We start from the raw sequence: 14,711 nt of genomic DNA, 5'->3' as shown, positions 1-14,711 counted from the left end.
TCATCCACCCAGCCATGCACCCATCTATCCACTCATCCATCCATTCACACACCCACCCATCCACACACCCACTCATCCATCCATCCACACATCTATCCACTCACCCATCCATCCACACATCCATCTGTCCATCCGTCCATCCATCCATCCACTCACCCACTTATCCATCCACCCATCCATCCACTTAACCACCCATCTACGCACTCATCCACCAATTCATCGATCCATCCAACAATCTACCCACTTTTCATTTATCCATCCATCCATCCATCCACCCATCCATCCACACACCCACTCATCCATCCATCCACACATCCATTCACCCACCTACCCATCCAGTCATCCACCCATCCATCCACACATCCTTCCATCCACACATCCATCCATCTATCCACTCACCCACTCATCCATCCACCCATCCATCCACTTACCCACCCATCTACCCACCCTTTCATTTATCCATCCACCTCTCCACCAATCCATCCACCTTCCCATCCATGCATCTATCCATCCATTGATCGATCCATCTGTCCATCCATCCATCCATCCATCCTTCCTCCCATCCATCCACCTACCATCCATCCATCCATCTATCCATCCATCCATTTATATATCTATCAACTCTACCCATCACCTATGTATCTATCATCTCTGTATCGTTAATCTGTATCAATGTATCTATGCATTTATCATCTATCTATGTATCTGTCTACCCATCCATCCACATTATCTGTCTATAAAAATAAATAAGCAAGTAAATCAATGTCTATGTACACCCTATTGGGTCGTTTCTCAGGAGAACATGGACTGATACAGCCCCTTTGAGACTAGAGCCCATAAGGAGGTCACGCTTCTATGTGCTCACAGCTGCCACTGTTCCCTCTCTGTCATTCACCCTCTGCTTCTCACCCTTTCGGGAAAAGCAGCATTCCTGAGGGCAGAGGGACAGAAGGTGTGGCCCTCCTTCCTCGCTCTGCCCAGGCTCCAGGTCACCTTCCCTCAGTGACTTCCACCTGCAAAGATCCTCAGAGCAAAACCCGCTGGGTCCTGTCACCTTGCTCTGTCTTCTCCAGGAGCCCCATGGCAGCACAGATGTCCAGAAGCCTCTCCGTTCCATACGCAGAGGCGTCCACTTTGCTGGCAATATCCATAGCCTTCTGGGGTGCTTCATCTTTTAACAAATCAAACACCTTCAGTTTGCAAGCGGTGAACAGGGCCTGTTAAAAACAAGTGCAGAGAGACTCATTAAGTCACTTGTCGAGTACTTTTTACTCCCACAGACTCAAAAGATGGAGGCCAACGTTGTTGAAAGCATACAACTTGGCCACTGAGCCTTCTTTCACAGAGAACGGTGGGGATTTATAGGACCAAGTCCCCAGCTATAAAACAACGTGTACACAAGGTAAAAGCACATCAACGAATATCATGCAGAAAAACTAGCCCATGGGAGAAAAATCAACATGCTGCAGATATGGGCTGAGTTCAAAACCCATATGTTGAACTCCTAATCCCCCCAGTCCCTCAGGATGTGACTGTATTTGTAGGCAGGGTTTTAAAGAAGTGATTCAGGTAAAATGAGGTCATTTGGGTGGACCCTAATCCAATAGGACTGGGGTCCCTATAAGAAAAGGAGATGAGGACACAGACACACACAGAGGGACGACCCTGTGAGGGCATAGGGAGAAGACGGCGTCTCCAAGCCCAGGAGAGAGGCCTCAGGAGGAACCAGCCCTGCCCACACGTTGATCTCGGACCTCCAGCCTCCAGGACTGTGGGAGAATCAATGTCTGTTGTTTATAAGCCACCTGGTGGTGATTTAATAATCACCACTTGGTAAATTAGAGGCACAGATGGAATGTGCTGTAACCACCTTTATTCCTTATTCACTGCATGTTCTCTCTCCTGATGATGAATGGCAGGAGGTGTCATCAGCCCGTCTCCCTGTCTCCCAAAGCCTGCGTCCCTCCTGCACCTGACATCCCCACCTCTGCTTCCCGGAGGACGCCCTGTGAGGGACCCCTTGTGTTGGGAGGGCTGCATCCCTTCTAGGCTGCCACCGTGAGGAGCCCCTGAACAGAACAGCTGAAAGATGGGGCCTCAGGCCGGGCGCGGTGGCTCACGCCTGTAATCCCAGCACTTTAGGAGGCCGAGGTGGGTGGATCAGCTGAGGTCAGGAGTTCGAGACTAGCCTGGCCAACATAGCGAAACCCTGTCTCTACTAAAAGTACAAAAATTAGCCGGGCTTGGTGATGGGCGCCTGTAATCAGGAGGCTACTCCTGAGGCTACTCAGGATCTCCTCTTGAGATTCTTGATTACATCTGCCAAGACCCCTTTTTAAAACAAGGTCCCATTCACAGATTCTGGGAATCAGGATATGGACAGATCTTTCAGGAGGACCACAGTTAGGAGGCTGAGGCAGGAGAATCGCTTGAACCCGGGAAGCGCAGGTTGCAGTGAGGCGAAATCATGCCACTGCACTCCAGCCTGGATGACAGAGCCAGACTCTGTCTCAAAAACAAAAAAAAAGAAAAAGAAAAAAGGGTCTTTGCAGACGAAAGTAAGCTAGGGGACTTCAGATGAGTTGGAGTCAGTGGATTAGGGAGACCTCAAAATCCAATGACAGGTGTCCTTCTAAGAGACAGAAGAGACACAGACACAGAGGAGAAGGCCACGTGGAGACAAAGGCAGAGACTGGAGTGATACGGCCACAAGCCCAGGGATGCGTGGAGCCCCGAGGAGCTGGGAGAGGCAGGAAGGACCCTCCCCTGGGGCCTCCAGAAGGAACCGGATACATCTGTAGTGGACTGAACTGTGGTCCTCCTGAAAGATCTGTCCATATCCTGATCCCCAGAATCTGTGAATGGGACCTTGTTTTAAAAAGGAGTCTTGGCAGATGTAATTAAGAATCTCAAGAGGAGATCATCACGAAGAAGGGTGGACTCCAAGTCCAATGACAGGTGTCCTTCTAAGAGACAGAGGAGGAGACACAGACACAGTGGATGAGGCCACGTGGAGGACGTGGCAGAGACTGGAGTGATGCGGCCACAAGCCCAGGGATGCCTGGAGCTGTCAGGAGCTGGGAGAGGCAGGAAGGACCCTCTCCTAGAACCTTCGGAGAAAGCGTGGCCCTGAGACAACCTGACCTCAGACTGCCAGCCTCCAGGACAGTGAGAAGTAAATTCCCTTTGATTTAAGCCGAGTGTGTAGGCTCATTTGTGAAATGCGGCCTGAGGAGACAGACACAGGTACCTTGGACAGCATAAAGCCCTCAATCAGCTCCAGGAGGCGTGTCGGGAACGGAGGCAGGGTCTCCCGAGTCCTGTGACACTCAGCCTCTGCCGCGGCCTGTCCCGCCTCTCCCGCCTCGGCCTTCTCATCGCGGCTGCCCGCGTCCCTCTGAGCGGGCTCCGGGCCGCCGCCCTCCACGTCACTGAGGTCTTCGAAGGTGTCCGCGGCCGGGATGGAGTCGTGCTTGACACGCCGCCGCAGGTCCTCCGGGCGGGGCGGGTAGTAGAGCTTCACCAGCTGCTTGCAGAAGTGGTTCAGCGGGAATCCCACCACGTTCAGAAAGTCCCCGTGTACAGACTCCACCAGCATGCCGCCCAGGGCCTGGATCCCGTAGCCGCCAGCTTTGTCCCTGGGTGGGCAGGGGAAGGTAAGAGGTGACAAGGAGGAGAAAAGTTCCTGGGTCTGAACATTTCACGGCTGGGAGGCCGAGGTGGGTGGATCACGAGGTCGGGAGATCGAGGCCATCCTGGCTAACACAGTGAAACCCTGTCTCTACTAAAAAAAATACAAACAATTAGCCAGGCGTGGGGGCAGGTGCCTGTGGCATCTCAAAAAAAATAATAATGTCACAACAAGGCTGGGCACAATGACTCACGGCTGTAATCCCAGCACTTTGGGAGGCCGAGACGGGTGGATTACTTGAGGTCAGGAGTTCAAGACCAGCCTGGCCAACACGGTGAAACCCCATCTCTACTAAAAATACAAAAATTAGCCGGGTGTGGTGGCAGGTGCCTGTAATCCCAGCTACCCAGGAGGCTGAGGCAGGAGAATCCTTGAACCTGGGAGGTAGAGGTTGCAGTGAGCTGATATCACGCCATTGCACTCCAGCCTGGGCGGCAGAGGAAGACTCCATCTCAAAAAAATAAATAAATAAATAAAATTTCATGTGTTAAATGGGATGTTTTGACATATGTATACGTGCGTCATCATTAAATCAAGCCAATTATCCCATCCAGCATCTCATCTACGAATTTTGTGTGTGGGGGGAGAAGACTTCAGATGTAGTGTGCTGGCAATTTACCAGTAAGACACCGTTCCTGTAAACCACAGTCACAGGCTGTAAAGAGCCTTGGACTTCTTCCTCCTGTCTCACTTAATTTTTTATTTTTTATTTTTATTTTTTAAAGACAGAGTCTCGCTCTGTCGCCCAGGCTGGAGTGCAGTGGCGCGATCTCGGCTCACTGCAACCTCTGCCTCCTGGGTTCCAGCGATTCTCCTGTCTCAGCCTCCTGGGTAGCTGGGATGACAGGCACCCACCACCACACCCGGCTAATTTTTGTATTTAGTAGAGATGGGGTTTCACCATGTTGGTCAGGCTGGTCTCAAACTCCTGACCTCAGGTGATCCGCCTGCCTCGGCCTCCCAAAGTGCTGGGATTACAGGTGTGAACCACCACGTCTGGCCCTCTTTTCTCTTTCTTATTTTATCTTTTTTTTTTTTTTTTCAAGACAGGGTCTCACTCGGTTGCTCAGGCTGAAGTGCAGTGGTACATTCTTGGTTCTCTGCTCCCTCAAAATTCTGGGCTCAAATGATGCTCTAACCTCAGCCTCCCACGTAGCAGGGACACACTCAGCTAGTTTTATCATTTTTTATAAAGATGGGGTTTCACTGTGTTGCCCAGGCTGGTCTCGAACTCCTGGGCTGAAGTGATCCTCCCGTCTTGGCTTGAGCTACTGTGCCCAGACTGTCTTTCTTTAAATGTATGTAAACATTTAAAGTATGTATGAAAGTTCAGGTGTTGGGCTGGGCACGGTGGCTCCCAGCACTTCGGGAGGCTGAGGCAGGCAGATCACCTGAGGTCAGGAGTTCGAGACCAGCCTGGCCAACATGGCAAAACACCTTCTCTACTAAAAATAAAAAATTCGCCAGGCATGGCGGTGGGTGCCTGTAGTCCCAGCTACTTGGGAGGCTGAGGCAGGAGAATCGTTTGAAACTGGAAGGTGGAGGTTGCAGTGAGCCAAGATTGCGCCACTACACTCCAGCCTGGGTGACGGAAGCAGACTCCGTCTCAAAAAAAATTTCATGTGTTAAATGGGATGTTTTGATATATGTATACATGCGTCATCATTAAATCAAGCCAATTATCCCATCCAGCACCTCATGTACTTATTCTGTGTGTGTGGGGAGAAGACTTCAGATGTAGCGTGCTGGCAATTTTCCAGTAAGACACTGTTCCTGTAAAACACAGTCACAGGCTGTAAAGAGCCTTGAACTTCTCCCATCTCACTTAATTTTTTTTTTTTTAAAGATGGAGTCTCGCTCTGTTGCCCAGTCTGGAGTGCAGTGGCGCGATCTCGGCTCACGGCAACCTCCACCTCCTGGGTTCAAGCGATTCTCCTGTCTCAGCCTCTCCTGGGTAGCTGGGATTACAGGCACCCGCCACCACACCGGGCTAACTTTTGTATTTTTAGTAGAGATTGGGTTTTGCCATATCCAGGCTGGACTTGAACTTCTGACCTCAGGTGATCCGCCTGCCTCGGCCTCCCAAAGTGTTGGGATGACAGGCGTGAGCCACCGTGCCTGGCCCTGATTTAAATCTTGTATCCTTTGACCAAGTGCAACTGTTTTATATTCCATATAAGTGAGATCCTGTGGTATGTGTCTTCTTCTGCCGGGCTTATTTCAATTGATGTAAAATCCTCTAGGTTAATATACATATATATTACGCAGACTCCATCTCTACTAAAACTAACAATAAAATCGGCCGCGTGTGTTGGTGTGTGTCCTGTGGTCCCACCTACTCAGGAGGCTTTGGTGGGAGGCTCACCTGAGCCCAGGAGTTCAAGACCAGCCTGGGCAACATAGTGAGACCCCATTGCTACAAAAAATAGAAAAAATTAGCCAGGCGTGGTGGTATGCGTCTGCAGACCCAGCCACTAGGGGGGCTGAGGTGAGAGGATCATTTTGACTTGAGAGGTTGACACTGCAGTGAGCTATGACTGTACCACTGCACTCCAGCCCGCGTGACAGAGTGAGACCCTGTCTCAAAAAAAAAATTATTTATATAAATATATAAAATAAACATATTTTGTATAAATATATTTATATACATATATTTATATAAATATTTTATATACTTTTCTAATATAATATAAAAATACATTTTATATAATTATATATTTATATAACACATAATACATTATATATTATATATAATTAATATGTATAACTATATATTTAATATATAATTTACATATAATCACACATAATTTATACTAATTATTATGTAATATGTATTAATATGCATAGTTACACATATTAATCATATTTAATACATATATATTATCCGTATCATATTCATATAGAATTCTATATTATATAAATATATAATTATATTTTATTATAATATATAACCGATTATTTTATATGTAATTATATATAATCGATTATATATTATATATAATTATATATTATAATATATTATATAAGAATATGTATTATAATATAATAATATAATTATATTATAATTATACTTATAATTATAATATATTATGTATTTATATATAAATTTATATATATAATTATAATATATATTTATATATAAATTTATATATAATTATAATAATATATAATTTATAATATAATTACAATATAACCATAATATAATATAATTACAATATAATTACATATAATATAATATAATTATAATATAATTACATATAATATATAATATAATTACTTATAATATAATTATAATTATAATATAATATAAGTAATTATATTATAATTATATTATAATTATTTAATATAATTATAATGTAATTATATTAAATAATTATAATATAATTATAATATAATTATATACATTTTTATATGTAATTTATATAATTATATAATTATAAATAAAATTATAATATATAATCGATTATATATAATCTATTATAACAGTACCTATTATATAATCTATTTTAACAGTTATATAACCTATCATATAATGTTATAACAGTATTATAATAGTATATAATCATATTACATTAATATTAATCATTACTTAAAATTAATCATTAAAAATTAACCATTAAAAATCAAAATTGTTGATTAATATATAATCTATCTTATAATCTATATGTAATATAGTTATACATTACAGTATAATCTATTATAGTATATAATACATTATGAATTTATAATATATAATTTGTATAATGTATATTATATATAATTAATAGAATATATAATGTGGAATACATAAATTACATATAATTGTAAATATATCATGTTACGTTATATAATGTATAATTATGTAAACATTATATGATATATGATGTAGATAAATATAATACATATAAATGCAAATGGCGGGTGATGAAGTGAAGCTGATTGGTGCATGCATACTTCCCGTGCTCACCAATCTTTGGACGGGACGACAGGTAGAATCACCTCTTAGGGTGACTTTGGATCACACAGTTTATTCGTGTTAATTGCAGCCAGCGTCCTGGGCACAGACCTCTGGGGTCTCCTCCTCCCAACAGGTGAGCTTCTCTACCCCTGCCCCGCGCCTCCCCAGTCCCCACCGCAGCCCAGCGTGGGCTCCCACCTGCCCCTCTCTGTCCTGGGAGTGTGGCTCTTTGAGCCTCCATGGGTCAGGGTGGTCGTGAAGGGTTTGTGCTTCTGAGCCGGGCGGCTCTCCCTGTGCCACACGGGCCCCCGGAGCAGGGCCTCCTTCTTTCCCAAAGGCTGGGTGGGACACCCCATGTGTGAGGGTGGCCGGGCTTCCACACGTGTCCCCCGTCCCCCCACCGCCCACGAGACTCACATGGGCTCCCCGCTGTGGACGTATTCCCAGAGCAGCTCCTCGGACAGCTCCGAGAACTTCACCTTCGTTTCCTCGTAGAATTCCGAGACCCTGGTGTGCAGCTGATGGTCTGCAAGGACACAGCCCTGGGGGTGAGCGTGGACGCCGGCTTGTCACCTCCGTGCCCTGACAGCTGCATGGCTGTGCTGTGGAGGTGTGGACTCGAGCGTAGCGCACAGTTCAGATATGGATGGTTCGTGGGAGAATAAGGTTCATTTCAGACAAGAAAAGGGAGAAAGGGGCCAGGCACGGTGGCTCACGCCTGTCATCCCAACACCTTGGGAGGCCGAGGTGGGCGGATCACGAGGTCAGGAGATCGAGACCATCCTGGCTAACACGGTGAAACCTCGTCTCTACTAAAAATACAAAAAATTAACCAAGCGTGGTGGCGGGCGCCTGTAGTCCCAGCTACTCGGGAGGCTGAGGCAGGATAACGGTGTGAACCCGGGAGGTGGAGGTTGCAGTGAGCCGAGATCACGCCACTGCACTCCAGTCTGGGCAACAGAGCGAGACTCCGTCTCTAAAAAAAACAAAAGAAACAGCACTTTGGGAGGCCGAGGTGGGTGAATCACTAGAGGCCCCAGGGGTTCGAGACCAGCCTGGCCAACATGGCGAAACCCCATCTCCACTAAAAATACAAAAATTAGCTGGGCGTGGTGGCAGGTGCCTGTCATCCCAGCTACTCGGGAGGAGGCTGAGGCAGGAGAATTGCTTGAACCCGGGAGGCAGAGCTTGCAGTGAGCCGAGATCACGCCACTGTACTGCAGCCTGGGCGACAGAGCTAGACTCTGTCTCTAAATAAATAAATAAAAAATAAAAGAAACAGATGTTTGGTCTCTGCCTCAGGGTCCGGACACAGAGCCCCTGAATCCCGGGGAATCTGTTGAGTGACAGGAGCGAAAGCAGGCGTTTTGCTATGTGGTGACAAGGCCCTTTCATCCGCAGGGGAGCTTATGTTAATGAGGGGCCTTTTGGAAAGGGCAGGCTTTGGTTGTTATGGGAACAGGGAGAGGGGCTGGAGATGGAGTTTGCTCCCCAGTGGCGGATGATGTCATTAATCCTGGCCTTTTAAGAGACCCAGAAGGGGCCGGGCACGGTGGCTCACGCCTGTTATCCCAGCACTTTGGGAGGCCGAGGCGGGCGGATCACAAGGTCAGGAGATCAAGACCAGAAACCCCATCTCTACTAAAAAAAAAAAAAAAAAAAATAGAAAAAATTAGCCGGGCGTGTTGGCGGGCACCTGTAGTCCCAGCTACTCGGGAGGCTGAGGCAGGAGAAGGGCGTGAACCCGGGAGGTGGAGCTTGCAGTGAGCCGAGATGGCACCAGTGCACTGTAGCCTGGGCGATAAAGCGAGACTCTGCCTCAGAAAAAAAAAAAAAAAAACAGACCTAGAAGGACAGGGTTCAGGGAGCTTCTGGTGGGTGAACACATCAGGGTGTTGGGGGAGCTGTGCCACGGCGGGCATGGAGGCTCCATACATCCTGCCCCCAGCACCCTGCGCTGTGGCTGGCTTCTGTCTGGCACTTCCTGACCTGCTCCTTCATAACAAACCCGCAAGCTGGGAAGGAAAGTGCTGTCCCGAGTTCTGTGAGCCCCTCGAGCAAATGACCCAACCTGAGCAGGTGCTTGCAGGAGCCAGCAGTGAGCGGCAGGTGGGTGAGAAAACTACAGGTGTGCCCAGGGACATGGGGCTGGGATTGTGCGTGGAGGTCCCATGGGACCCGGCCCTTCACCTGTGGGATCCGCGCTAACTCCGACGGCTAGTGTCAGAACTGACTGAGTTCTACGATGCCTCCTGGTGTCCGCCAACAAGCTGGGAATGGGTTGGTGCAGGAAGAACCCAGCAATATGGTGATACAAGTGCCTGGGCCGGGCACCATGGTGCACACCTGCAGTCCCGGCAATATGGTGATACAACTGCCTGGGCCGGGGGCCTGCAGTCCCCGCACTTTGGGAGGCTGAGATGGGACGATTTCTCCAGCCCAGGAGTTCGAGACCAGTCTGGGCAACATAGCAAGACCCCACCTCTATAAAAAATACAAAAATGAGCCAGGTGTGGTGGCGTGTGCCTGTAGTTTCTGTGACTGTAGGGGCTGAGGCGGGAGGATCGCTGGAGCCCAGGAGGTCGAGGCTGCAGTGAGCTATGATCACACCACTGCACTCCAGCCTGGGTGACAGAGGGAGACCCTGTCTCAAAAAAAAAAAAAAGAAAGAAAGAAAGAGAAAGGCCGGGTGCAGTAGCTCACACCTGTAATCCCAGCACTTTGGGAGGCTGAGGCGGGTGGATCACCTGAGGTCAGGAGTTCGAGACCAGCCTGGCCAACATGGTGAAACCCCATCTCTACTAAAAATACAAAAATTAGCCGGCCGTGGTGGCGGATGCCTGTAATCCCAGCTACTGAGGCAGAAGGATCACTTGAACTTGGGAGGCGGAGGTTGCAGTGAGCAGAGATCACGCCACTGCACTCCAGCCTGGGTAAGAGAGCGAGACTCCATCTCAAAAAAAAAAAAGAAAGAAAAACAAAAAGATAAAACCACACGTTTTCCTTTGTCCTGCAGACTTCCAAATCGGCGGACAACTTTCCCAAGCAGGACATAGGCACAAACCCCTCTGCAGGTGGGGGGAGCAACCGTCCTCCTCCCTCAAGCCAAGAGTCCCGAGAATGTCCCAGGTTCTTGTCTCGGCCTCTGGGGGTACCCCGAAACCCGGGCCGCGGTTACCTTTGCTGGAGCAGTGGACGATTGCGACACCTGTGAACACGCTGTGTTCTCTCCCACTCAACCTGCAAGACAACAACGGGTGACCACGTGACCATGCTGTGACCCGTGGGAGCTACAAAGCGAGTTTCTCAAAACCAGGGGAGGCAGCGAGGCGTCCTTAATGCTGGCTCCGTCCCCAGCCTCCTCTCCCCGATCGTCCCGCCGTGGGGTCTCCAGGGAAACCTTTACGGAGAGGCCGGGGACGGGGTCACAAATCCCACCAGCAGTGGCCCTGACGGGAGGTGCCAGGCCAGGCAGCTCTCAGCTGGGCCTATGGCGGGCGGGGGGTGCGTCTCTTCCATGTCCTGGGATGGGGATGACGTCCCAGGCTACGGGCTCAGGTCCAGGACGCCCAGTGGGAAGGACAGGACACTGCCAACTTCTCATGACCCCAACAGTCTGCAGTGGGCATGAGACATTCTGGGATCAGTGCTGCAGAATCCTAGACAAGGATGAGCATGGAGGGATAGTGCCTGCCTCCCTGCATAGCTCAGACAGCACAGCTCACGCAGCACAGCTCAGACAGCACAGCTCACGCAGCACAGCTGAGACGGCAGAGCTGAGAGAGATCCACCCCGCTCCCCAGGACACCCGGCCAGATACCACAGCTACTCTGTGACTCAGAACCCGAGAGGGCTCTGAGGCCAACACGGTGCTTACCGGGACAGCATCCTGTAGGCGTCCTGCTTGTCCACCGGCTTCTCCAGAATCAGCCCCCCGACCGTCTGCGAGAGGAAGGGAACAGAGGGAGTTGGTTCCCGCCGGCTGAGTCAGGCCTGTGCAAGCCCCACAGTCCCATTCGCAGAAGTCACTTGTTTTATGGAAATGAAGCTGACACGTCCTGAGAGTCGCCATTTCAAACAACTAACCGGCGTTGCCATGTTGTACCACCACTACCTGCCTGGTTCCAGAATGTTCTCTTCACTCCAGAAGGAGACCCTGTCCCCACGCAGCTGTCCCTCCCCAGTGCGCCTCCCCGCAGCTGTCCCTCCCCAGTGCGCCTCCCCAGATCCTGGTAACCGCCCATCCTCTTTCTTTCACCGTGCGTTTGCCTCTTGCGGACGTGGTGTAGTCATGGAATCCTGCAACGTGTGGTCCTCCGGGGCTGGTTTCTGTCACTGACCGTGATGTCCTCAACATTCATCCATGTTGCAGCCTGTTTCACAGCCTCATTCCTTTTCTTTTCTTGAGACGGAGTCTCACTCTGTCGCCCAGGCTGGAGTGCAGTGGTGTGATCTCGGCTCACTGCAAGCTCCACCTCCCGGGTTCACGCCATTCTCCTGCCTCAGCCTCCCGAGTATCTGGGACTACAGGCGCCCACCACCATGCCCGACTAATTTTTTGTATTTTTAGTAGAGACGGGGTTTCACCATGGTAGCCAGGATGGTCTCGATCTCCTGACCTTGTGATCCACCAGCCTCGGCCTCCCAAAGTGCTCAGATGACAGGGGTGAGCCACCGCACCCGGCCAGCCTCGTTCCTGTTCATGGCTGCATAGTATTCCACTGTGTGTGGATGGACCATGTTGTAATTACCCATTTATCCACTGACAGACACTTGAGCTGTTTCTGCCTTTTAGCTGTTGTGAATAGTGCTGCTGTGAACATTCATGTAGAAGGTTTTGGGGGAACACCTGTTTTGAATCCTTTTGGGTACATACAAGAGGAGATGTATTAGTCTGACTAGGCCACCATAGCAAAGTCCTACAACCCAGGTGGCTTAAACTACAGATATTGATTCTCCCACGGTCGTGGAGACTGGAAGGGCGAGATCCAGGTGTGGGCAGGGCTGGTTCCTCTTGAAGCCTCTCTCCTGGGCTTGGAGACACCGTCTTCTCCCTGTGTCCTCACAGAGTTGTCCCTCTGTATCTCTGTCCTCATCTCCTCTTCTTACGAGATGCTTTAGTCCATCTCAGGCTGCTGTCACAGAATACCATGGGGTGGGTGACTTATAAACAACAGGCATTGATTGTCCCACAGTCCTGGAGGCTGGAAATCTGAGATCCAGGTGTGGGCAGGGCTGGTTCCTCATGAGGCCTCTCTCCTGGGCTTGGAGATGCCATCTTCTCCCTGTGTCCTCACAGGGTCGTCCCTCTGTGTGTGTCTGTGTCGTTATCTCCTCTTCTTATGAGGTGTCTTAGCCCATTTCAGGCTGCTATCACAGAATACCATAGACTGGGTGGCTTATAAACAACAGACATGGGCCGGGCGTGGTGGCTCACGCCTGTAATCCTAGCACTTTGGGACGCCGAGGCGGGCGGATCACAAGGTCAACAGTGTGAGACCATCCTGTCCAACATGGTGAAACCCCATATCTACTAAAAATACAAAAAGTTAGCCACATGTGGTTACGCGCACCTGTAGTCCCCGCTACTTGGGAGGCTGAGGCAGGAGAATCATTGAAACCCGGGAGGCGGAGGTTGCAATGAGCTGAGATCGTACCACTATGCTCCAGCCTGGCGACAGAGTGAGACTCCATCTCAAAAAAAAAAAAAGGAGAAATGGGTCTTTGCCTAGGTAATTAAGATGCAGTTGGACAGAATTAGGGTGCATTTTATGAATGGTGTTGTTAAAAGAAGGGGAAAAGTTCAGCCAGGCACGGTGGCTCACGCCTGTCATCCCAGCACTATGGGAGGCTAAGGCGGGCGGATCACTTGAGGTCGGGAGTTTGAGACCAGCCTGGCCAACATGGAGAAACCCCGTCTCTACTAAAAATACAAAAATTAGCCGGGCGTGGTGGCAGGTGCCTGTAATCCCAGCTACTCAGGAGGCAGGAGAATCGCTTGAACCAGGGAGGTGGAGGTCCCGGTGAGCTGAGATCGTGCCACTGTAATCCAGCCTGGGCAACACAGTGAGACTCCGTCTCAAAAAAAAAAAAGAAGAGGGAAATTTGGCCACAGACACCCAGAGGGGAGAAGGCCACATGGAGATGGAGGCACAGATAGGAACCACAGGGCCATGAGCCAAAGGAGACAATGGGTTGCCAACAGCCTCCAGGAGCTGGAGAAACACCAAGACCAACTTCTCCTCAGTACCTCTGGAAGGAAGAAACCCTACAGACACCGTGATTTGTGGCTGCTGGCCTCTAGAACTGCGTACCTTCCTGTGCCTTTTGAGACGGAATCTCGCTCTTGTCACCCAGGCTGGAGTGCAATGGCGCGATCTCGGCTCAGTGCAACCTCCGCCTCCTGGGTTCAAGCGATTCCCCTGCCTCAGCCTCCCGAGTAGCTGGGATTACAGGCGGAGTCTGTATGTATTCTGTATCACTGATGATACAGAATTAATGTGGCTTATCTGTTACTACGTGTTATAATATTCTCTTGCAATTGATATCATATAGTATCACTTATGATACTATCAATTAGCCACCACGTCTGGCTAATTTTTGTATTTTTAGTAGAGATGGGGTTTTACCATGTTGGTCGGGCTGATCTCGAACCCATGACCTAAGGTGATCCGCCCACCTCGGCCTCCCAAAATGCTGGGATGACAGGGGTGAGCCACGGCGCCTGGCCCCTTCCCGTGCCTTTAGGCCCCTCATCTGCTGGGAGTTTGTGATGGGAGTTTCTGGAAGCAAGTGCACTGCTGTCTTAAGGGGAATGTACAACATCCACAAGAGGCAGAATCACCAAGCACAGGAAAACCACATCGGACGTTAGAAACGAGGCACCCTGGCCGCACTCACCACGATCGTGTCCGCTCCAATGACCACGTCGGGGGCTCGCAGGTCTTTCTGTAAGAAAACCAGATTCCGGTTTAGGGGTGACCTGCCGTGGGCCTCACAGAGAAGTCTTCCCGTTGGTACGCGCGTGAAACAGCACCGCAGGGGCGAAGCCAGGCCGACTTCGGAAGTGAAGGCTGGGGGTGC

At 49.4% G+C, this 14,711-nt stretch overlaps 1 protein-coding gene across 3 annotated transcripts in view; it reads right to left on the bottom strand.

Moving 5' to 3' along the window:
* Positions 1 to 14,711, bottom strand: part of ASMTL (acetylserotonin O-methyltransferase like) — a 56,612-nt gene that overhangs the window by 19,203 nt on the left and 22,698 nt on the right. For all 3 annotated transcript variants that reach the window (XM_055107111.2, XM_055107109.2, XM_055107110.2), the window contains exons 3-8: positions 14,529 to 14,576; positions 11,506 to 11,570; positions 10,807 to 10,868; positions 8,046 to 8,154; positions 3,251 to 3,638; positions 1,055 to 1,217 (exon numbers count right to left, since the gene is read on the bottom strand). In XM_055107111.2, the coding sequence (XP_054963086.1) occupies positions 1,055 to 1,217; positions 3,251 to 3,638; positions 8,046 to 8,154; positions 10,807 to 10,868; positions 11,506 to 11,570; positions 14,529 to 14,576 (835 nt within the window). The remainder of the gene's footprint in view (positions 1 to 1,054; positions 1,218 to 3,250; positions 3,639 to 8,045; positions 8,155 to 10,806; positions 10,869 to 11,505; positions 11,571 to 14,528; positions 14,577 to 14,711) is intronic.

This window comes from Pan paniscus, chromosome Y (assembly GCF_029289425.2).
Source record: "Pan paniscus chromosome Y, NHGRI_mPanPan1-v2.0_pri, whole genome shotgun sequence".
NCBI lineage: Eukaryota > Metazoa > Chordata > Mammalia > Primates > Hominidae > Pan > Pan paniscus.
Note: the sequence above shows the minus strand (reverse complement) of the source record. Positions and strands in the feature narration are given on the sequence as shown.